General features: G+C 41.9%; 1 protein-coding gene across 1 annotated transcript; it reads left to right on the top strand.

Moving 5' to 3' along the window:
- The first annotated feature begins 1956 nt into the window (after window positions 1–1956).
- On the top strand, window positions 1957–17881 carry dcaf8 (DDB1 and CUL4 associated factor 8). Its single transcript, XM_084057966.1, has 13 exons — window positions 1957–2230; window positions 5420–5493; window positions 5657–5776; window positions 6755–7440; window positions 8950–9090; window positions 9990–10084; window positions 10642–10752; window positions 11461–11591; window positions 12260–12367; window positions 14172–14302; window positions 14625–14744; window positions 15150–15266; window positions 16589–17881. Exons 2-13 carry the CDS (start codon window positions 5457–5459, stop codon window positions 16697–16699), a joined length of 1908 nt encoding a protein of 635 aa, XP_083914092.1. The 5' UTR covers window positions 1957–2230; window positions 5420–5456; the 3' UTR covers window positions 16700–17881.
- Window positions 17882–23261: the final 5380 nt, after the last annotated feature.

Raw genomic sequence — 23261 nt, 5'->3', positions numbered from 1 at the left:
GATTATTTTTTACTATAGTGATAGACAATTGCAAGAATTTGATTGCTTTCAGCCATAAGAGAGTTAAAAAGACAATCAAGGATAATAAAACACAGTAAATAGACTTATTTCTACTGTGGTCCCCTTACACATATCGACAGACGATGACAAACATAAATAACAGAGAAATACCATAATGCCAGCAAGTCAAGACAATTTTCACTGTTATACCCCAAAAGGGATTTAAAGCAGGCCTAAAATCATTCCATACTGTGCCTAAATTATATTCCCTTTGAATGTGAATAGTTTCCCTTGAATGTTCATGCATTCAGAATCTGAATGCGTGAACATTCAAGGGAAACTCTTCTCATATCTGAATTTCAGATAAAAACAGCTATGCTAAAACGTTTGCCACCTCAAATAGAATATCTTCTTTTATCAGTAAACTAATTCTATTAATTTCAATGAATTAAAAAAAGAATCAAGAATATTTGTTTAAAAGTAGCCTAAGTAGACTAAATATTAACACAACTACAAGAGAAGCTTATTTTCAGCAGGGGGCACCATTGTGTAATTTTTGCATTGGGTATTGGTATTTCTAGGGGAAACCTGACACAGCTGATGGATATTATCAAATCACCTCGGCATGTTTCACTATCATTATGAAACATTTCCTTACTTTATTTAGATAATTTAAAAATGTATTTTACATGACAACAGTTACAATTTTCTAATTGAAAGAAGTGGATAGACTAACAAATAAGGAACAAATTTGACTGAATGTAATAATTACAAAATTAGGTTGAAAATGTAGAATGTAATTGATAATAGAAAAAAACATTTTAACATGTGTTTGGGTCTTTCAGTGTGCCCCTCCCCCTTGTCCCTCCTGCTCATTTCGAGATAATAATAACAGCACCAGTGGAAATCCTGGCTTCTATGTACTGCTCAGTGTTTAGATCCGGTCTAAAGCCCGCCTACCCGTATATCTGGCACTCGGTTCCGCGCTTTGAGCTTGCATATCTGCTATTTTTGAATAGCCAAAGAAATCTAAAAATGACAGAGATACTTTCCCGGATTGAATGTGTTTAAGCTATAACTAGGGCTAGGCTAAGTTTGAACTTAGTGTGAGGTGGTGCAACTGGCCCCTGGTCATTCGCCACACTGACGTACATGGTAGCACACAGTCCATCTTGCGTATCCGTTCTAGACCGGATCTGCAAACTTGCCATGTGAATCGGACCTGTATTTTCAGGGCAAACTTCCGGGAAGACAGAACAAAAAAAATAAAAGCGTCCACGCCGGAAAAGGAATGGTAAAAAAAAAGAAAAAAGAAAAAAAAAGAAGAAGCAGCAGCAGGGTTGCCATGTCCGCTTTTTATAAGCAGCTTTGGGCTTGTTTTTCTGCTAAGTTGCTTGTAAATATTGGTAGTTTGCATGTTGCAGTTTTTTGGGCTTGTTTCTAAAGTGTAGTTGTTTATTTGGGCTTGTGTTTGGGCTTGTTTAAACCAGTGTTTCTCAAACATTTTCAAGTCAAGAACCCCCAAATGAATTTGTATTTGTCTGCAGACCCCCCCATCTGAAAATATTGTGTGCCACTGCCAGGGAATCCCCCATACAAAATTGGCGTTGTTCAAAATGTTTCAAAAATATTCCACATTTATCACTTTTTTTACAAGATCGTTTTGAAAATAGCAGATCTACAAGAGCTTGTAGATATGCCATTTTCAAATAGCCAATGCTGCAATAGCCAATTTTTGTTATTTTTGTGTACCATGTCCATGCCTCATGTGTAAAGCACTTTGTAACACAATTTTGAAAGGTGCTAAAAAAAGTTTAGTTTGTAGTATTATTATTATTATCATTATTATTATTATTATTATTATTAAAGTGCTCATGTGGCCACTTATTTTGGGCTTGCTTGTTTCTCTCTCAAAACCAGGCAACACTGGTCAAAACATAAACACAGTCAGTCAGCCTCACTACGACACCAACAGAGCCAACGCTGTCTTGTTGCTCCATAAAAAAAAGTGTGCGTTGTTTTGCCAGGACGCTTTCTTTATGCACCCGCTGTTCCTCATGTCGCGTCAGAGCTTTAACAGCCGAGGCACTTAGTTAGCCGCCGAGCTGCTAAAGTGTAGCATTAATAAAAGGTACGAAGACAATCATAAATCTGCAGCAACAACAAAGATTAAGGAAAGTAACGCCTCGCCAGGCCGGGCCTTCCTTCTATCTTCCACCACCAGAGAGAGGTAATAAACCAGGGTTGCCACGTCCGCTTATTACAAGTGATTTTGGGCTTGTTTTTTCTGTAAAGTTGCTTGTAAATCTTGGTGGTGGCGGTTGCGGTTTTTTGGGGGTTTGTTCTTAAAGTGTAGTTGCTTATTTGGGCTTGTTTCCTTATGTCGTTTAAAGCAGTGGTTCTCAAACATTTTCATGTCATTGTCAAGGACCCTCAGATTAATATGTGTCCCCCCCCGCCCCCAAAAATCCCCTTTCCCCCGCTAGATCTACAAGCTCACAACGCGTCGTTGTGAGCTTGTAGATCAGCTATTTTCAAACAGCTGATGCTCATGCTCTTCTGATGATCATCTTCGATAACTTGAGATCAATGGATCCCAATGGAAACAAGACATTGCTTTCTTATGTTTAAAATCCTCTTTAACAGACCTTGTATTGAACTGTACTTCCCTGTGCTTGTCTTTGCAAACTGTCAGTAAAGTATTCAATCAAGTAAAAGGTTTAAAGAGCGAGCTCATGTGATGTGGCCTATTTATAGTCCCTTCTTTTGGGCTTGTTTTCCTAGACCTGGTTGCTTGTTTCTTTCAGAATCTGGCAACAGTGGTAATAACGACACGTTAGCCTGCGCGTGCTAGCATGATGCTAGCTGGTCTGCAAACCAAACCACCAAGCTGCGTGTTGATGACAACTTAAACGTCAGTTTGTCTGTCTATACTGTCAGTTAGCAGCCGTGGACAACCACATTATCTTTCAGTTTGTGTGTTGTTTTCCCACAGTCGTTATTTGGAATTGTTGCGTCGTCTGTCTGGTTGTAATATATCATCAGGCAACACAACGAGCCCTTTAACTCATGAACCAACTGTTGTTTACAGACAGACAGACAGTGCAACTCCAAACAAAAGCAACACACAGACAGCCATGAACATTGTGTGTGTGTGTGTGTGTGTGTGTGTGTGTGTGTGTGTGTGTGTGTGTGTGTGAGAGAGAGCTAACACGCTGCTTATTATGTCAATTGTTGCTGCGACGACTGGTCCTGGCAGTTGGCTAGATCAGTGGTTTTCAACCAGTGGTCCGGGGACCACCAGTGGTCCTTGAGGGAGTTCCAGGGGGTCCCCAGCTAAATGATATATATTTAGGAACCAAATGGACCCTTATCATAAGGGTCTTATGTGCCTGTAACTCAGAGAGTGTACAAATGGAACCAAATGGACCCGCATTGATTTATCAATATAACTTGGGGTCCCAGAGATATAAATGCCATTAAATGGGGGTCCGTAGCCTAATGCATGTCAAACTGAGGGTCCTTGAAATTAAAATGGTTGAGAATCACTGCTAGAGCCGTACAAATCTTCTCTTATGGGGGTCCCTGGCCATATCTTTTCAAATGGGTGGTCCGCAGGGCCGGCTAATAAGTGTCAATTTGGGGGTCCTTGACATGAAAAGGGTTGAAAACCACTGGGCTAGATTATGTCTGCATTTACTGTATACTTGGTGGTGCGTCGGTGTCGCGCACCGTAACATAGCATTGATTGATTGAATACTTTATTAATATTTAGATTACTTGAGTACAAAGGACCCCAATGGAAACGAGGCATAGGCTGGCTTGGGTTTAAAATCCTTTTAGCAGACCCTGTATTGAACTGTACTTTCCTGTGCTTTTTTTTTGTTGCAAACTGCTAATAAAGTATTCAATCAATCAACAGTCTGCAAAGTGGTGCCATTATACAATGGTGCACTGTTAAAAAAAGGATATTACACAAAAAGCTTATTTCAATTGTGGTCCTGTGAATTCAATTCATAGAGACATTTAAAGACAGACATATACATACAATAATATATCTTAGACATCATCAACACTAGACAAGATATGTGAGCTTGTAGATCGGCTGTTTTCGGTGTAGCCACTGAGCTGATCAGGTAACTGGTTGACTCACTGCATGCAGTGATGTCCAGTTTCACGTGCAACATACAGCAGCATGGAGTTTAGTTTTCTTGTTGTTGTGCACCTGTGAAGTGGTGGTGGGTGGCGAATAACTAACTATAGATCAGACTGGTTCTCAACTTGTGGGTCATGGGGGGGTTGGGGTCCCCAGATGGCAGTGAAGTGACAATTTAAGGACTTTTAAGACCTTTTTCATACCTGATAAGAAAAAGGACCCTTACTGCATCAAATGTAATCAACAAACTACACAATAAAAACTGGTCAAACATTGGCCAAATTGTCAAATCTGCAAGCTCACGGCGCCTCGAGGCATTGTGAGCTTGTAGATCTGCTATTTTCACATTATTTATCTGTGGAACCGAGTCAAACAAAATGTAATGCCTCAACTCCTAAGTGCTTGTCTAGGTTGGGGGGGTCCTCTGTTTAAAAAAAAGATTTGGTCGTGGCCTGAAAAGGTTAAGAACCACTGCTATAGATGATGGACCTTTTTTATTTTCTCCGGTGGGGAGGTGTCATCACAGACTGCAGTAAGCTAGGAAAACAGAATGGGTATAGGCTACAGAGCAGAGTGATACAACTAAGATTAATTAAGATAAAAGTACAGAAATGTCATAAAGGCTAAGCATATGACAATAAAATGGAGATGAAAAAAATAAAAATGGACAATTAGAGATGTACCGACCTATACCAGTTTTTCCTTCCCGATACCGATTCTGCTACTCACAACTTGTGTATCGGTTGATACCAACTACCGATCCGATACCAGGACTAGGACAGTGGTTCTCAAACTGGGGTCTAAGGACCCTCAGGGTTCCTCGAGTGGGTTCCAAAAAGACCCTCACAGGTCTGTAACTCTGAGAGTGTACAAATGGAACCAAATGGACCCTTTGCACTCTCAAGAGTTATGGGGGTCCTTGAATTAAAGAAGTTTGAGAACCACGGATCTAGGAATAGATTAAAATCCATTCATAATTGTTAAAGTGCAGCTACAAGTTAGTAAAATAATGATGTAAATAGTACAATAGTGTAACATCAACTGAAAGCATTCAACATATTACCGTAATTTAAACATCATCACGTGGTAAATTACATGGTATCGGAATGTCATAGACTGATATACTCATTACCCGCTGATACCAGCATTTTAGGCAGTATCGGTGGATTTTTCGATACAGGTATTGGAACAACTCTTAATTATAAGTGCAACATAATGAGGTTTTAGTTGTTACTTATAACTCATGTATTTTGTCTTCTGCAGGCTCTCCTTCGGGCAGAGGTAGGATAAAAGAGACGGGATGGCGGACACAGACAGCAAATCCACTGTGCTTAACGGTAAAGGACTGGCCATGCAAATTATTGATTATTAGGACATGCAAATACACAATTTAAACTAGCTTTGAGCCTTTATACTGTACATGCTAGTAGTTGTTTACCAAGCTTGTGTGTGTGTGTGTGTGTGTGTGTGTGTGTGTGTGTGTGTGTGTGTGTGCACCAGGTGGCTCAGAGGAGGAGCAAGATCCAGGAGAAGACAGACAAGCAGAGGGGGATTCCGGAATTGTGGAGGGGGATTCCTCTGGAATCAAAGAGGGACAAGCAGAGACCTCCTCTGAAACAGGTGACCCCACTCTCTCCCAAGCACTTGAGGAGGCTAACTTAATTCATTCATTTCATACTGTTAACGGCTCATGTTGTTTCTCATGAAAAAGCTTGCATTTCTTTTAGCGCTTTCTTCACACCTTGAACCGTTTGGTCCATTTTATCTATCCCTGGAGCATTTCGTCAAATAGTCCAATTGCTGGTGTGTAGAGACTATCATTTGAACTCTGGTCTGCCTGCAAACGAGGGTCTTAGTTCAAGTTAGGTTCACTGTAGGTTAGAACGCAGTCCGACCCAAATATAGTAAATATAGTGGATATAGTGGCTTATTAGTGGACATGTATCAATGAAAATGTATATTCTATAATTAGGTCCAACTAAAAGGTCAAATTTGCTATTGGCAATTAAATTCGACCTTCCACCTGTTTTGACTGATTGGCATTTTGTTTACGATGTTTGGTGCACTTGACAAAGTGTGCAGTGTGAACGGACGCTAACCGAACTAAATGAAAAATGCAACAATGTTGCAACTTCTCCCCAATAACGCAACAACAAATCTTCTTAGGTTACGAAAGCCTCCTCACTACCTCAGAAATGTAACGATCTCGTTGGCCATTGATTTTTATAAATCTGTCAGGATAGAAATTAAACTCACCCTTTTAATCAAAGGCTCTGCTGGGCCTGTCACAATTATTACATAATCACCTAATCGCAATTATTTGAGATAATCGCAATAATGTTTGCATAATCGTTTCCATGTTGAAAATATTTTCTAATTATTTTAAGAATACATCTCAGCTTGTATTTTCACTATTGATGTTTTTCTTTTTTTTTAAAGTATTAAGTTACTTAAATATGTTTATTTGTATAGTTCGGTTATTTGTCATTTCTGCCCTGACAGCTGTGCAACTTAAGAGCCTAAAAGCTCAAGTTCAACAACAAAAACACAACTATTTGTGATAATTAATTGTCATGTAATATTTCATAATCGTGACAGCCCTAGGCTCTGCTGCAGCTCCCAGACAAGCAGACGAGGAGTCGGGGGACAAGCCTATGCCAGAGGGCGGGCCGGAGGCAGCCGCAGACGAGGAGGAAGACACAGACAGCATGGACGGCAGCGGCCTGTACTCCCTGACCGAGGATGCCGAGAAGGAGAGCGAGGGAGGCAGGAGGGAGAAGGCGAAAGAGAAGGATGCAGGAAAGAGAGCCGCGAGGGCGAGGAAGCGGAACCGCCCCGGCAGTGGAGGAGGAGGCGGCGGCGGCGGCGCCAACCGCTCCTCCAGCTCGGACGACGACGACGACGACGATGACGACGAGGAAGAAGACGACCACGAGGAGGAGGAGGAAGAGGACGAGCAGGCCATGGAGGCGTGGCTGGGGGCGGAGCTCCGCGACATGCGCGGCCCCGGCTGGCGGGCCGTGCCGTCGCTGCGCTCCCGGGAAATCGGCAGGGACTCGTACCAGTTTGTGAGGCGCGTGTGCGGCGCCCGCGGCCTGGTCCAGCGTCTGGAGCTCCAGGGGCGCCTGGAGAGGCACACGGGTTGCGTCAACACGCTGCACTTCAACCCCTCGGGCACGCGCCTCGCCTCGGGCAGCGACGACCTGCGCGTGGTCATCTGGGACTGGGCCATCCGCCGCGCCGAGCTGGAGTTTGATAGCGGACACAAGAGCAATGTATTTCAGGTGAGCTTGTGAGAAGGGATTGGGTTTAGGATAGGATGATACTTTATTAGTCCCCCAAGGGGGGCGGAATTCTATGTGATACAGCAGCACAGAATAAGAAAAGTAAAAAGCGCATAGTAGGCAATAAAGTTGGAGGCAGGGATGTGAGGGAAGGAGTACATAGGAGGTTGTTTATGTAAGTTTCCCGACTGAAATCACCACTCTGAGCAGAGAATTTACATGTATTCATTTTAAAGGACCTCGTGCGAATTTAGAGGAAAACACACAAACAGCTTTGTGAGAACCTTTTGAAGTTGATTAGGGGCCGGCTAGGGACTGACAAAACATGTTTCTTTATTTACTTTTGCAAGGACCTTGCATGTTTTGCCCTTAGGCTATGACTCACTGATGTACTTGACGTGTACCTTTGTTTGGTATTTGGGGAAGCCTTTGGATTCCGTTCATTTTCAATAGGGTGTGAAAATAAACTTGCAGAGACGTACTGTAAGTTGCAACTTGCTTGATATATTGATAATCTAACTTGCAAAAGATTGCGTGGTTATTTAATTGTGTTTTAATGCATTTTTTATGCACAGATCGACATAGAAAATACTCCCTGGAGAAAATATTGATTTCTGAATGATATCATGAATCAAACCTTTCTCCAGGGAGTCATGATGACTTATTAACACTTCCACCGCCAGAGGTTAATCTCATAATGTACTCACCAGTGCCAAGGTTTTATTGTTGTTTTTTGTTTTTTTCACGTCGCCATAGACCTTGTTAAAATCCGTAAAATTGAGCTGTGCACTGTTTGTTTACATCGCAGACATCTGCCTGGTTCGAGCAGTGAAGACCACGTGTCAAACGGGGCATCCATGTTGTAGTTAGAACGGTTTATGTTAAACAGTGATGACCGAGGAGAAAAAACTACAAGGGAGAAAATGGAGTTTTAGTGTGCGCTTTTAGAATGGAGGCCGACGGGAACGGCAAAACGGGATCGCAAATAGTTCCGTTTCCGGTGGTGTTACACTGAAATGGTCCGTGTCGAAAATTGAAAAAAGTTTTTTTTTTTTCGAAAAAAAGGAAAAGGCACCCGGACCGTAGGGCTACGCTCTCGGCGCTTAACAGTTGGACTTAATGGACCGTAGGACTACGCTCTTGGCGGTTAATGTGTTAACTGCGCAGTAGTTTTGCCAGTAGACTCAGTTATTCTGTAAGTACGTTCTGTAATGTTTAAATGACTTTGGAGAAAATGTTAAGAAATTAAATCTAAAATTCAATTGTGAGATATGTCCAAAGCTCTGAATAGACATGTATTAACGCTGTATGGTCCTTTTTTTGAGAAAAGTAATCTCAAGGATAGGGTGAATAAATATTGTTTAAATTGTTTAGATGTTTTGTTGGAGATAGGAGTGATTAGCCAAAAGATTTATCTTGGATCATGTCCATAAAGCCATTTAAAATCCAGAGCATACACTGAATGCTGATATCCAGGGGTTCTGTTTTTCGCCCTGCCTTTGTCCTCAGGCTAAGTTCCTGCCCCACAGTGGAGACTCCACCTTGGCCATGTGTGCCCGAGACGGACAGATCAGAGTGGCTGAGCTCTCTGCCACCCAGCGCTGTAAGACTACCAAGAGGGTGGCACAGCACAAAGGAGCAGCTCACAAGGTAATGACTACACTAGGGGGTGCAACAGTTAATCAAAGTCATCAATTAGTGCTTTATTTAAAATAAAAGTCATACATTTTGATTTGGATTAAAAAAATGTTTTTTTTTTTTTCAAAATACCAGAACTACAAGCTCACAAGAGCTTGTGACATGTATTATTGATATTTGTATGACAAAGCATAAGTGGTTAATCAGACGCTACTAAACCAAAACTACTCTCTGACTACTCTCTGTGACAGCCTGATGGCAGCCTAAAAAAATATTTTGGAGGTCTGGCTTTTGTTAGGATTGTCTCTTCCTTGTATGTCTTTTATTACCCATGATTAAGATGTTAAGAATTCAGACTATTTAGGCCTCAGCTTTTTGGATGTGCGTGCGTGCGTGCGCGCGTGTGCGCGCGCGTGTGTGTGTGTGTGTGTGTGTGTGTGTGTGTGTGTGTGTTTAACCCTTTAAGACCTGAAGTCGATTTTCGATTCTACATGTCTCCTAAATCTCAACAGTTTTCTGAAAAACGTATGTTTCTATATCAGTGGTGCTCAATCTTTTTCATCTCAAGGACCCCCACAATTATATGTATTTGGCCGCAGACCCCCATCAAAATATTTTGTTCCAGGGACCCCCAGAAGCAAAGATTTGAGTTAAAAAAGTTTGCTTTAAAAATATAAATATTCAAAGATTTGCACACATTTTCACGATTTTTCAAAAATAGCAGATCTACAAGCTCATAGCGCGGCACTCTGTGCCATGCTATGAGCTTGTATATCTGCTATTTTTGAATAGCCCAACGTGTAAAATAATGCTTTTTAGCTCAAATCTAAAAATGACACAGTTCCAGGTCTTAATGGGTTAATGACGATAAATATAATAATGCTCTGTGTGTGTGTGTGTGCACGTGCTAGCTGGCCTTGGAGCCAGACTCGCCCTGTTCCTTTCTATCAGCTGGAGAAGACGCTGTGGTGTTTGGTATTGACCTGCGTCTAGACCGAGCCGCCAAGTGAGTGATCACACACACCATGCCATGGCTTTCATTTCAGTCCACTCAGACGGAGGGTTTTATTTAGAGTTCAAGATCACGCTTGTATTTCACCAAAGTGAAAACGAGTGTTCCACCAAAAGCTTCTTCTGTTTTGTTTATAAAGTAGTGATTGTGAATGAAGGTTTACTTTGCTATTATAACAACGATTGAAAGTCCAGGACAAATTTCCATGGTGGTCCTCATTCACACAACAATACATGTCTGAACACATAAGCGACAGTCATGTACAATAAATAAACCAACACATTTTCAAGACATAACTAATACACATCGTATTTAAAAAAAACAAAAAACAGCCTGCACTAAATAAACTACATCTTGTAACCTTTTCCAGTAACCAGAAGTGAACCGTGTTAAACATTCGAGTACAGTTCTTGTGTAATGTAGATACTTTCCAACACTGTTTGACATTGTGAGATGATCACAGACACATACAAACACACTCTTGCTACATGTATGTAGATTAAGTTCATATGACCGTATCATCTAATAGTCCCTCTCCCCGTATGTGACAGTAAACTGACGGTGGTGAAGGAGGGAGACAAGAAAGTCGGGCTGTACACCATCTTCGTGAACCCAGCCAACACACACCACTTTGCTGTGGGCGGGAGAGATCAGTATGTCAGGTGAGACCTGAGGATTACCTGGAGGTGATGATGATGGTGACTGATTAATTAGAAGTTCAAAGCTGAATTGATCCAAATGGGGCATTGTGACTTTTGTCTTATAAGACAAACTATATGCAAAGCAAATTAACTTATTGGCAGCATGCACAAGAAATGTGGCACTGGTCGGGTTCAGTGCTTTGCGAATTTAGCCACGGATAGACACACTAGACAGGCCCCTAGGAGCCACACTGGAAAATAATGGTAAATCACCATTGTTCTCATGTGAAGCATATTTGTTGTTATTGGTGAAGTATTTATAGATCACTATTTTCATTTGGCCAAATGAGGTGTAGACCGTCCCCACACTAGGACATGACCAGTAGCAACCAGCCTGTATAGACAAATCCACAAACGCGCTGCCTGTAGGCAGCCATAGCTGCGGTGTCAACGCTCCTACACCGCGACACCGCAGCAATGGCCGCCTACAGGCAGCGCGTCTGTGGATTCATCTATAGAGCAGCTTCACCAATGAACGCGGCATTGTGATTTGTACAGGTTACTATTGCATACAGTAGTTACGTACTATCCATAGCTAAAGATTGGACAGGAAGGCTCTGTGTCTTCATGGTTTTGATCTTAGGGTTCATAGTTACTAACTGACACTTGAGTGACTTCTCTTTTAATTTCTGTTCCTCCTTCATGGCCTTTTTTCTTCACACTATCTAGGATCTATGATCAGAGGAAGATCAACGACAACGACAACAACGGGGTGCTGAAAAAGTTCTGTCCATCTCACCTGGTGGCCAGTGAGTCCAAAACCAACATCACCTGCTTGGTCTACAGCCACGATGGCACAGGTAAAAACCATGTTCTCTGCATGTGTTGCGCACACTGACTCATAGCTTTCCCAGTTCTTTGCTATTAAAGTGAGGCTTCAGGGTTGTAGTTGTGGTGGTGTGGTGCGCTTGGGAGCTGGCCGGTTGGTGCGTCACCCATGTAATTGCATTGTCACTGGTTTGATTCCGGCTGGAGAGCTTTGTTGCATGGCAACCCTCCATTCTGCCTGTTTGCTTTCCTATCTCTCTTTGCTATCCAAATAAAGCAATTAATGACAAAAGTGTCTTAAAGAAACATGTTTTGTCAGTCCCTAGTCGCCCCTTATCAACTTCAAAAGGTTCTCACAACGCTGTTTGTGTGTTTTCCTTTAAATTGGCACGAGCTTCCTGACGGTTGTAGTTCGCTAGACAGTAGACATATTGAGTAATGGTCTTGGTTTTTGTTTTTTTGGTATGGTGTGAATTGCACGTCTTTTAAACGCTGCTTCGTCTTTTTTTGATGGAATGTGGCCAGCTGGCCTCCTTGGTCTTGAGAGTGAGGTTTATTCTCCTGAAACCAGAGTGCCATTGATCTGACCTCGGCCCTGTAGGCAGACTCGTCGTCATTGACAATCTCATACTTGATGATGACATTGGAGCTGTGCGTGGCTCAGAATAAAAATGTGAATTGTTGAATTCCATCTGTTCAGAGCTCCTGGCCAGTTACAACGACGAGGACATCTATTTGTTTGACTCCAACCACAGCGACGGAGCCGACTACGTCAGGAGATACAAGGGACATCGCAACAACGCCACAGGTACCGAGGAATGAACATTCACCAAACACTTTCAATGTTGTACCTGTCTGTCTGTGTGCTAAATCCGGACCTAACCGCTGGACCGATCAGCGCCAAATGCCTTGTGCCAAATGCGCCAAATGCCTTGTGCACACTGCTAGTACCTCCACGCATTTTATTATGAATTATTTTATGATGGAGGAGGTCAGTGGGGCTTGGATCAGGCTGAAACCATGCCCAAATGTGTAGACGACTGACATCATCAGAAACAAATAATAAAAGCTGAATGCAAGGACCTCCATTGTCCTTATGCCTACATCGCTGCTTCTCTTTGTCAAATGGACCCTTATGGGTCTGTAACTGTGAGAGTGTACAAGTGGAGCCAAGGGGATCCTTATAAACTCTGAGTTTTTTACAGTGTAGATTGGGGTCCCAGATAAAACTTTGAAAAAACGTTATCAAATGGGTGGTCTGTGCGGTCTAATGCATATCAAACTCGAGATCCTTGAAATGAAAAAGGTTGATAATCACTTTCAGTAGTACATCACAATGTCTTGCTAAGAGGAAAAAAAAATATCGATGCAGAAAGATAACAAAAGGTTTGGATGATCATCAATATGATGCCAGTGATCCACATGGAAGCCAAGCTGTTACTGGACTCCATCTTGTTTTTAGAATGATGAAAGGGAACCTGATTACCTGCTGAAATAGAGTCCTGTCCTGACGTCACTCGTTCATCCCATGGGCCGCAAAAGTAATTTCTCTATGGAGAATAATATTGGGTCATCTTAGAATCGTCTCATATAAGAATTGTGGTCCAAAAATAAACAAATAGTCTCTGCGATATTGTCAGGGAGGTGGCTCTGTATCGTTTATGATAGTCAGTCACTCATATTTGATACAGCCTGTTTCTGGCGAAAATGTTTGCGGAAGTGACATTAGCGTTTTCTTGCCCGTCAGTTGATGCTTCATAGCCACAAGAGTCAAACGCCAGGATCATTTGTTTATTTTTGGAACACAGTTCTTATTTGACGCGATATTAAACACGTCTATGGCATTTCATAATGGGGGGGAAAAAACGCGACCGAGGTAGAATGCGTAAATTACATCAGACTTGGGTGCTCTATAAAAACTGTGTTATTTTTGTGGCTTTTTTCAACTACAAGAAATAAGTGAACCTTGTTGTGCCGTGTAAAGTATTTCACAGGTACTGGGTTTGTTTCCATACACTTGATTTTAGCCTTGATTTCAGATAAGATTCTCAGAACCTAATTTGGGCCCTGCTCAGGAAGTAGTACTAACCCTCTATAAAGGGTTTTTCTTTTTGTTATGGCATACCTCCCCCTTCAGAGTGGTTCTGCTTATAATGGAAATTTTAACAAAAATCCATCACACGCCTTCACAGGTTCTTGAAGTGTTCAGGTTATGGAAGGTTCCCATCTTAGTCAAAAAGAGTCATTTCTTTTTCACATGCTAGGCCAGCCACAGTGGCTTGGACCTTCCATAATTCAGCTGCCGGGCTCACCCAGTAAAAACATACCAGGATTTGAGTGGTGTTCATTTCTCAACTTGACTCACACAAGCATTTACCAATAGCCTGCATCTGATGCTGCTATCCCTATGTTGGTATATTTTCATAATTATGCACCAAATGCATTTTTGTCAAAAGAAAAGAACCTCCGGGCAATAAGCTGCTTTGCAGCTGTGCTGTTGTTGTTTACACTTGACAAAGTCGTACTCGGTGCAGCAGAAAATCACCATTTGGCGTGTTAAATTTTCATGATGTTTCAAGTAAACATCACACTGTCCCTCCTCTCTTACACAGTGAAGGGAGTTAACTTCTACGGGCCGTGCAGCGAGTTTGTGGTCAGTGGCAGCGACTGTGGACACATTTACCTGTGGGACAAATACTCTGCTCGCATCGTCCAGTTCATGGAGGGGGACAGAGGTGGAGTGGTGAGTACGAGCGAAGTGAAGAGTAGGCTAAAGTCTGATTTATATGTAATTAGTGTCTCTCTTCTGTTATCTGACTTTGTTTTCCTTGTTTCTTTACCCTCTTTTTAAACTGCTAAATGTCGGGGGCTTGTATGAGAAATGTGTGTTTTTTTGATGTGACAAGGAAGTTGAATCTGAATCTAGGTAGTGACCTCTCCCCAGAACTGTTTGTGAATGAATGTAGGTGACACACCGATGTGATGCTTCTTCGGGTTGGGTTGAACATTCACTCATCTCACCTCGGTCCTTGTCTCTTCATTCCCTGTTCCCCGTCTCTGTGCAGGTGAACTGTCTGGAGCCCCACCCCCACCTGCCAGGGATGGCCACCAGCGGCCTTGATCACGATGTCAAACTGTGGGCCCCTACTGCTGAGAGCCCCACAGCACTCAAGGGCCTAAAAGAGGTAGCCATCTAGTACACTCTAATGTACATTTTTTTGTTTGTTTCTTTTTCTTTTCTTTCATGGCTGAAACTGAATTCGCCCCCTGGGGGGGGAAACTGCCAGGCCGCAGTTAGCGGCTTTTATTTTTAATGTAATGGCATAAAATTATATATTTATTCATAAAGTTCTTTCTTGACAAAGCACCTAACGGCAAAAAAATTGGTCAATAATAAGACAAAATCAATTTAATGATGCAATTCCATAGCATGTGTCTACGTGTACGTGCGTCCTTGCAGATGCACACATCATGTATGTTCTTGAGTGGATGAGACAATGCCACAGCAGTCAGAGAAGCAGAGAAACATTCTGTTGTTGTGCGACATCACAGTTGTTGTTGTTGCTGTTGTTGTTTTTCTGGTTGCCAAGGTGATGAAGAAGAACAAGCGGGAGCGCGATGAGGACAGCGTGCGCCACGGTGACCAGTACGACACCCAGCTCTTGTGGTTCCTGATGAGACACATGAGGAACAGACGACCCCAGAGGGTAAGCTTCCAGGACAGTGGTCTCGTCAGCACTGGTCTCACATTAATCAGCTACAATAGCCAAGCCTTGTTGGTACTAGATAATTACAACATAACTGAAAAAGGAACAGAATGTTGAACTAGACTGTCTTCTTTTTTTGTAACAAGCACTAATATGGCACTGTGGAAAAAGAACACAAACTACCTGGAGGTTTATGCAGACAGGTCTGTGAACATTGTGTCAATATGTGAAAAATTGCATCCAGGGCAGGATGCTTAAGTTCAACTCATTATTGCCATAGACTAAAAATCTTTGTTTTATTTGACGGCCTTGCTGCACTGGCATTTTGCCCTCAAAAACATAGCAACACCGAAGGCCAAGTGGCCTGTCTGGTTTCACATCATTGTCAAACCAGTGTATGGGGATCATCATTAGCTGCTAACGCTAGGCTCAATTTGTCCACTGCCTAGATTAATGACTGGCCTGGAACTTAGCCATACTGTAAGTGCACTGACGAGGCATCTGTCAATATTCATATTGGAAATAGTTGATAGTGATCAAATTGATCATTATCATTGATATTTGGCTTTATAGGAGAGTGTAGAGACACAGGAAACAATATAACACAATTCTCTGACCAGAATCTAACCATAGATGTTGCAATTATGTGGTTGATGCGCTATCGAGTGATCATGGCGTCTGTACCAGCACGCCCCCAGAAATGTGTTATTTGTTTTCAAATCTGTTAAAGGCAAAGTCATGATTCCAAAGTAGTGTGACTTAAAGGTTTGCTTGCTTGGTATAATTTGCTTTGATATATTTGTCTAACATTTTAAAAACACGCTGATGAACTAAATCTGAGAATAAAACCACGTCGAAATAATTATGTAGGAGGAGGAGGCCTGACAGGGTAAAATAAAGTTTATCCACTTTAAACCTGGCATCCTTATTTTTGGCATGTCATTATAGGTAAAGATTGTCCCCCAAAAAAGGAGAAATGGCAGATCTACAAGCCTGTTATATTGTGAGCTTGTATATCTGCTATTTTCTACTATTTGTCGTACGACAAAGTATACATAAGGTGGTTACTGAACTCTCAATACACCAAGTGGCTGCCATGGAGGCCCTCTCATTCTAGGGCTGGGTGATATGACTTCAAAACAATATCACAATTATTCCAAACTTTTGCCTCGATTACGATTAATGAACGATTAGTTTTTAAAAAAGAAGGGAAAAAATAGCAGTTCTACAAGCTCACATTGTAGATTGGCTTTTTTGTGTCGATTCATTGATAAGAAATTATTAAAAGTATTACTATTACAAAAACCTATCTCTGTCCACAGACTCGTCGTGAGGGTGGTGGGGAAGGTGACACAGATGAGTCTTGGAGCTCTCCAGACTCCTCCGACGAAGAGGACGGAGCGCCAGACCACGTCCAGTGCATGTCCTCCTGAGCCATACATACATGCATACAAACAACACACACACATTTACTTTATTGCTCTAGAATTGATGCACATAGGCAAGCACTATTGACACACTGGCACACACACAAGACACACACATCAATATACAAATACATTTTACTCATAGGGAGAATGACCGAGATGCTTAAAACCTGGTTTTCCTGCCAGACAACAGTGTGCAAATGGGGGGACGACAGACATACGCACTTCCAGTGTCCAGATTTTTGACTATTGTATGAAGAAAGTTCTGATGTGCGCTTATGTCCCTATAAACCACTTCGGAGGTCCCCTGGTTGTCCATGCATATCTAATATGTTCTGCCTAGAACAATGTACTCTGTGTGTGTGTGTGTGCGTGTGTGTGTCTGTGTAGGGCAAAACGCCTCCACATTGAGCACCCTTTAGTAAGCTAGAGAACACCAGCATCCAAGCTCCATCCTTCTCCTTCCCTTAGCACGTCACCATTCTCTCCTCTTTGTAGCGTAGTCTATTTATACTGTAAGAGGGGTTTAGCAGGAGGGGGGCTCAAGCCCGATTGTACCCGCCCCTTTTCCCCTTCCACCTCCCTGTTTCAACACCAAACATCAGTAAAGGTGACTACACACTGTACGATATTGGCCCTCTTGGTGATGTCCAACATAAAATAAAAGTGGGTGGGGAAAATGGCATGTCATGAGCATCTTGCATCTATCAGTGTGACATCATCAGTGTGACATCGTCACTGAATGGTAATACTTTGGCCCAGGCATACGTTGGCTGATGTTGGTCGTAGTCTCGTCACACAATGAGAGAGGGAGGCTCAATTGAACTCCCACAGTCGATGTGGATAATCACAATTTTACCGTTTTCCCATCGCACAGTGTCGCATGTAATGAACGTATATAATGGCCAAAATTGAGCAGTGTGCAAGCACCTTGAGAGGTATTTTTCTTTTAGTCCCGCTAGCAGCAGGTGCTCTCAGGATGGCTGTGTCGCTCTGTCGGGTGGTTCACCACTTTGGTTCCAAACAACATCTTGAAAATTACCGGCTGGATTGCCATGGGATTTTCTGTGTACCTCCATGAACCCCAGTGAATGAAACCTACTGATTTTGGAGCCCCATGGCATTCCTCTTGGCCAAACTTTCCACTTTTTCCGCAAATAAGTTATTTCAAAATCTAATAGACAGGTTTTTTTTTAAAAGGTATTACATCAAAATCGAATGGGCAGATTGCTGTGAAACTTGTTGAGCCCTTTCATGCTCTGGAAGATTAACCCAAACTACATGAGTGACCCTCATGCCCTATGATCCATGCGCCTCCTTCAGGCCAAAATATCAGAGGATGCACCCTTTCAGATGTTGGTGACCCCATGGCTTTTCATTTAGCGAGTTGGGTGTAAAGAGCAATACAGACTCTAGGGACCGCTAACGGGGCTTTTAGATACTTCTTGTGTCTTGTGTTTGTGCTCACTCATGACTACTAGGTTTCCACGTGCCGTCTCTCCCCCTCAGACACTTCAGAAACTACACCATCCCCTCCATTGGCCTTTTTTCCCTCACAACTGAGTGCACTTGTAATCAGGGATGTTTTTTTTGGTTTGAGACGACAGCAAAAATGTGCACTTGTGTACAGTGTACCAAAGGGGGGAAGGAGTGAATTAATGTCTTTGTTAATGTCAGTTGCTTGCACTTACCCCTTCATTGGAATGTTTCCCCCAGTTAATTAAAAGAGTGTTAATTTCAGGTCATACAGGTATTTATCCTGTAAGATATATATTTTTCCCTGCTTTTTCTTTGAGTGGGGGGTCTTTTTGCACTTAGCAGGCGTGTCTTGACTGAGTGCCAGCCGAGAGAAGGAAGAGAGAAACTTCCACTTTGCTTCCACCAGCACCCCTTTTCCTCTTTCCGCTTTCTCACACCAGTCCTGGACAAGAAACCCTCTGCTCAGCCCCCGGATTGTGGCGATGAGAATTCATGAAGCTGACTATGATAAGTTATAACCAGACAGTATAATAATGTAGTAATGTGGATGTAGGGACTGTTCCTGGACTCTTGTCGGGGAACCGTGGGCTTTTTCAGAAGCCGGCCACCTTTTGTTGAATACAGGCGAAACAGACCTGGGTCGATTTGTACCTGAAACACTGCCTAATGAGCCACTTGAGTGCGTTCAGATTGCTAGCTGGGTTTTAGTTTATTGGACAAATGTATTCAATTTGTTAACACTGTGTTTCTCAACTGCTTTGCTTAGGGAGTGGGAACCCAGGCTGTTTTCCATTCTACCCAGATTGCTTTCACCTGATGTCCCAGGTCTAAATGAGTCTGATTAGGTTACTGGACTCGTCTGAGGACAACCTAGAAAGCGAGAGAAAACCAGCAGGACACTGGGGTCTCAGTGACTAGTGTTGAGAACCACTGCCGCTTATGCCAGGCATCTTTAACCACTTTTCCCCAAAATTTCTATGGCTATTTGTCGTACGATTAAGTATAAAATAGTGCTTAAGTAGTCTCACATAGCCAGACAATCAGAGGTCTCCACATGCTGATACATCTGGTAACAGATACATTGAATGTGTGGGCTCAACAATTTGGAAATGTAAAAAATAACTGCATTGACTTCATGGCGATCCTTCATATTGGGATGCTGATATGGTTGGTTTTCAAAGCAGTAGGCATAGGTTTGTTAGAGGCCATTCTCGCCGCTGTTCTAGCCCATATATTGAATTTTGATGTCAATCACCTGACGTATCAGAAGGTGGAGATCTCCGATTGTCTGGCTTTGCAAGACTAGGGCTTAAGTGGTCAACCATTCCCAGAAATCTTATTTGTTGGGGATTTCACATAAAATACTTTTGACCCAGGTCTGGTATCAGAGGCTCGCATACCACTTGAGATGAGAGGTATCTTGCACTTGTCTTGTATTTAATACCATGTTAAAGACAGCAGGGAGGGAGAGGGGTGGGTCAGTATGCTTGCCAGGCATTTGTTTTGTGTGAGCGAGAGTCCCAGCTTTTCTCATTTTCTATGAGAACTCTAGGTAGTTGAATTTATATGTACATATATAAATATATATTAAAAATGTAAAGAGAAAAAAAACTTTAGAAACTGTTTGACTTCCAAAAAAAAAGAGGAAATTACTTGTTTGATTGACTGATTTGATTGGTATTGATCCAGAGGTTTATATTCTATACTGTATAAGGAAAAAGTACTTTTGAAAATTAAAAGGAAAAAAAAACAGTTGACTTTGAGACATAATTTAGTTTTCCTTTTACAGACTACATCCCTCTGTTAAGAACAGGAAAGCAGTCAGTTTAGCCTAGTTTTGGTTCCATCATGTAAAAAAAAAAAAGACACAAAATTATCCTTTTTAAATATTTCTCTGTTGGGTAACAGACATTCATATCCAGATGTTCCTACTGACTGGCTATTGTTTTTGTTCTTGTATACATATTAAGGCTTTTGATCATTTTTCTTTCTCCACCACTGCCTGATATTGTGTTACCAGTTCAGTTGGACATGTACGATTTGTGCAATAAACAAAAAGACAGTGCTCTTTGTGTGGTCATTTTTTTTTTTTTTTTTAGAGCTTGACCCCATATAGGTTTGGCTGATATATCGGCATATATTTATATAAGAATATCTTTTTTACAACATCGGTATCGGCACCCTTTGCCATTTCTTCCCCTTTTTTATAAAATATTGGTCAAAACATAAGTAATCGCTGAAGGACTCCGAAATGGGGATCTGCATCAGACCAAAATACTAAAGTCATTTTATGTTCTATATCAAATGATGAATTGTGATGTACTGTTGTAGCTTACTTGAGCTTGATTTAAATGCTTCATTGTACAGTGTTGTCGCTTGCTGAAAATAACTGACAAGTTAAGAACAAGTGTCTGACATTGAACATTTTCAAAGTATGAATTTGGCTAAAAATGTATATGTATATAATGTATCAGATAGAGATCTCAATATCTCAATATATTGTCGTGTTTTCTGTGAATGTCCGTGCATATAAATTGACAGTTTAGAGACCTACCTTCAGGTTGTGAATGTTTACTGAAACCATTCTCTTCTTCTCGTGTCAATACCAGGATCCACACTACGATTAATTTTGTGTATTTCTAAATCATGTAAATTCTCAGAATGAAGTTGTGGTTGTGTGTGTGTGTGTTCAAGGTTGTGCTTTATTACATATTGTGTACAGGTAGGCTATATAAGAGTAAAACATATTTTGGTTTGGCTTCCTTCAGACGTAGGTAATAATAATAAAACCGTAAAAAAGATTTTAAAAAAGAAAGCGTGCAAGAGTGCAAATAAGAGCAACAAAAGACGATATCAGCGTATGTATGTGCAGGGTGCAGTACGTTAGTCCGACAGCGCATAGTCGGAGAAAAGGTCTGTCGGATTAACGCATGCCTCCCGTATGGGCATATGATCTTGGTATATTATATACACCAGTATTTTTTCAGTAGCTGCCACATTACTTTATGTAAACAACTTCACAGTATCTTCTATACAACAGTTTAGGTAGGAACAGCTCAAGCATATTAAAGTGCAAGAAAAGGACAGGAGAGTGAGGGATGGGGGAGGGCTGGCGGTTCCTTTTGTCCTGGTTTATGTTGGTTCTTAAGCTTGTCAGATCATTCATCATGTGCCTGATTGTACAGTGAAAGAAGCTTTTTAGCAAGTCTGTTGCCAGTGGCTCTGAGACTGCGTAGCTATTTTCCATGCGGCATCATCTGAGACGGTCTGTGGTTGGGATGGCTTGGATCCTTGATGGGGCTTGGATAGGGGGAGATCACATCCACTGATGCGTTCGGCTGTCTGCACAACCCTTTGCATTGCCTTGCGGTGTCGGTACAGTTGCCATACCAGGCAGTGAGGTAGCCAGTCAGGAAGCTCTCATGCGTGCTTCTATAGAACGCTCTTGGGACTTAGGGACTGAAAGTCTGAGAAAGTAGAAGCATTGTTGTGCCTTCTTCACGACACCGCCCGCTCTATCCCAGGTGAAGGTCCGCAGTGATGTGCACCCCCAGGAATTTGAACTCTCTGACCCTCTCCACTGCAGCACCCCCGATATGGATGGAAGAGTGATCTCTCATCTCTGGGAGGCCTCCTGTAGTCCATGATTGGCCCTTTGGTTTTGTCAACGTTGAGAGCCAGGTTGTTCTCCTGGCACCATTGTGTCCGGTCCTCCACTTCTCTCCTGTGGTGGTGCTCCTGTAGACTGTCTCATCCTTGTTTGTGATTAAGCCTGGTGTGGTGTTGACTGCAAACTTGTGTGTGTGTGTGTGTGTGTGTGTGTGTGTGTGTGTGTGTGTGTGTGTGTGTGTGTGTGTGTGTGTGTGTGTGTGTGTGTGTGTGTGTGTGTGTGTTGTGTGTGTGTGAGGGGGAGAGAGAGAGAGATGAGGGCATGCAGGGGTTGTGCCAAAATATGTTTTAATCCACTCTGTAACCCAGCATTTGGGCTGCTGTCTTTCTGGCAGGTGACAGCCCATGTTTGGTTTTGGGTTATGCTTTTCAATTAATCATTTTAGTGAATGAATGGGGATTTAATCATAGTATAGTAATCTAGAAAAATCCCACATTGGGCTAAATTCTATGTATAGACTCCTTAACAGACGACGTCACACTGATAAGAACCAGTATGCGTGCAACCAGTATGCGCGCAATGAAACCCATTCTATCAGGTCTCGGACGCGCCTCACCAGCCAACACACAAACAACGCACCCCAAAACAACAGGTTGAGAATTGATTGCGTGAAACAATCACCTGTGCATCCAGTCTCAATGTTGGTAAACAAATAATTGGTCTATAGTAGTAAAAACAATACTTGTTTATCCTTCTAAATAAAATAAGTATTGCATTGATTATCTTAATCATAATGACAAGTGTAAAGCCTTGTGCGGGTCAGAAACAAACCTAAGGAATTTCGGGTGGGTTTGGTTTAACAAGGGCTAATTTGCAAACCCAAAACAAGGCGTGCTCGTTTTACATCTACATCAAAATGACGCCATTGTTGTCATCCATTGCTTCATGAAACCCAGTGGTGGGATAAAGTACTCACATTTTGTATTTAAGTAAAAGTACCAATACCACAATGTAGAAATACTCTGCTACAAATAAAAGTCAGCCAGGTAATCAAAATGTACTTTAGTAAAAGTACAAAAGCAATCAAAATGTACTTAAAGTACCACACAGAATTTACCATTTCATAAGGTATCACTATATGTTTAAAATATATTAATATATTAGGAAAATAGAGATCTACAAGCTCACAATGCCTCGCGCGTTGTGAGCTATTTTCAAATAGCTTAAGTTGAAATACGGTTGAAGTGGTTAATGTATGTTTTGTAATAATAATTCAAATCTGCAAAATAACTAGTAACTAAAGTTTTCAAACAATTGCAGTGGAGTAAAAGTTTACAAATAAAATGGAAATACTCCTTTTAACTCAAAATACCTCAAAATTGTACTTGAGTAACTGTACTTTTACACCACTGATGAAACCCCCGCTCGCCCGGGCGGCTCCATCGTACACAAGAAGCAGCATCCTATGAACACTGCGCC

The sequence above is a fragment of the Gymnoscopelus microlampas genome (genome assembly GCF_963454915.1).
Source record: "Gymnoscopelus microlampas genome assembly, chromosome: 5".
Classification (NCBI taxonomy): Eukaryota; Metazoa; Chordata; class Actinopteri; order Myctophiformes; family Myctophidae; genus Gymnoscopelus; species Gymnoscopelus microlampas.
Note: the sequence above shows the minus strand (reverse complement) of the source record. Positions and strands in the feature narration are given on the sequence as shown.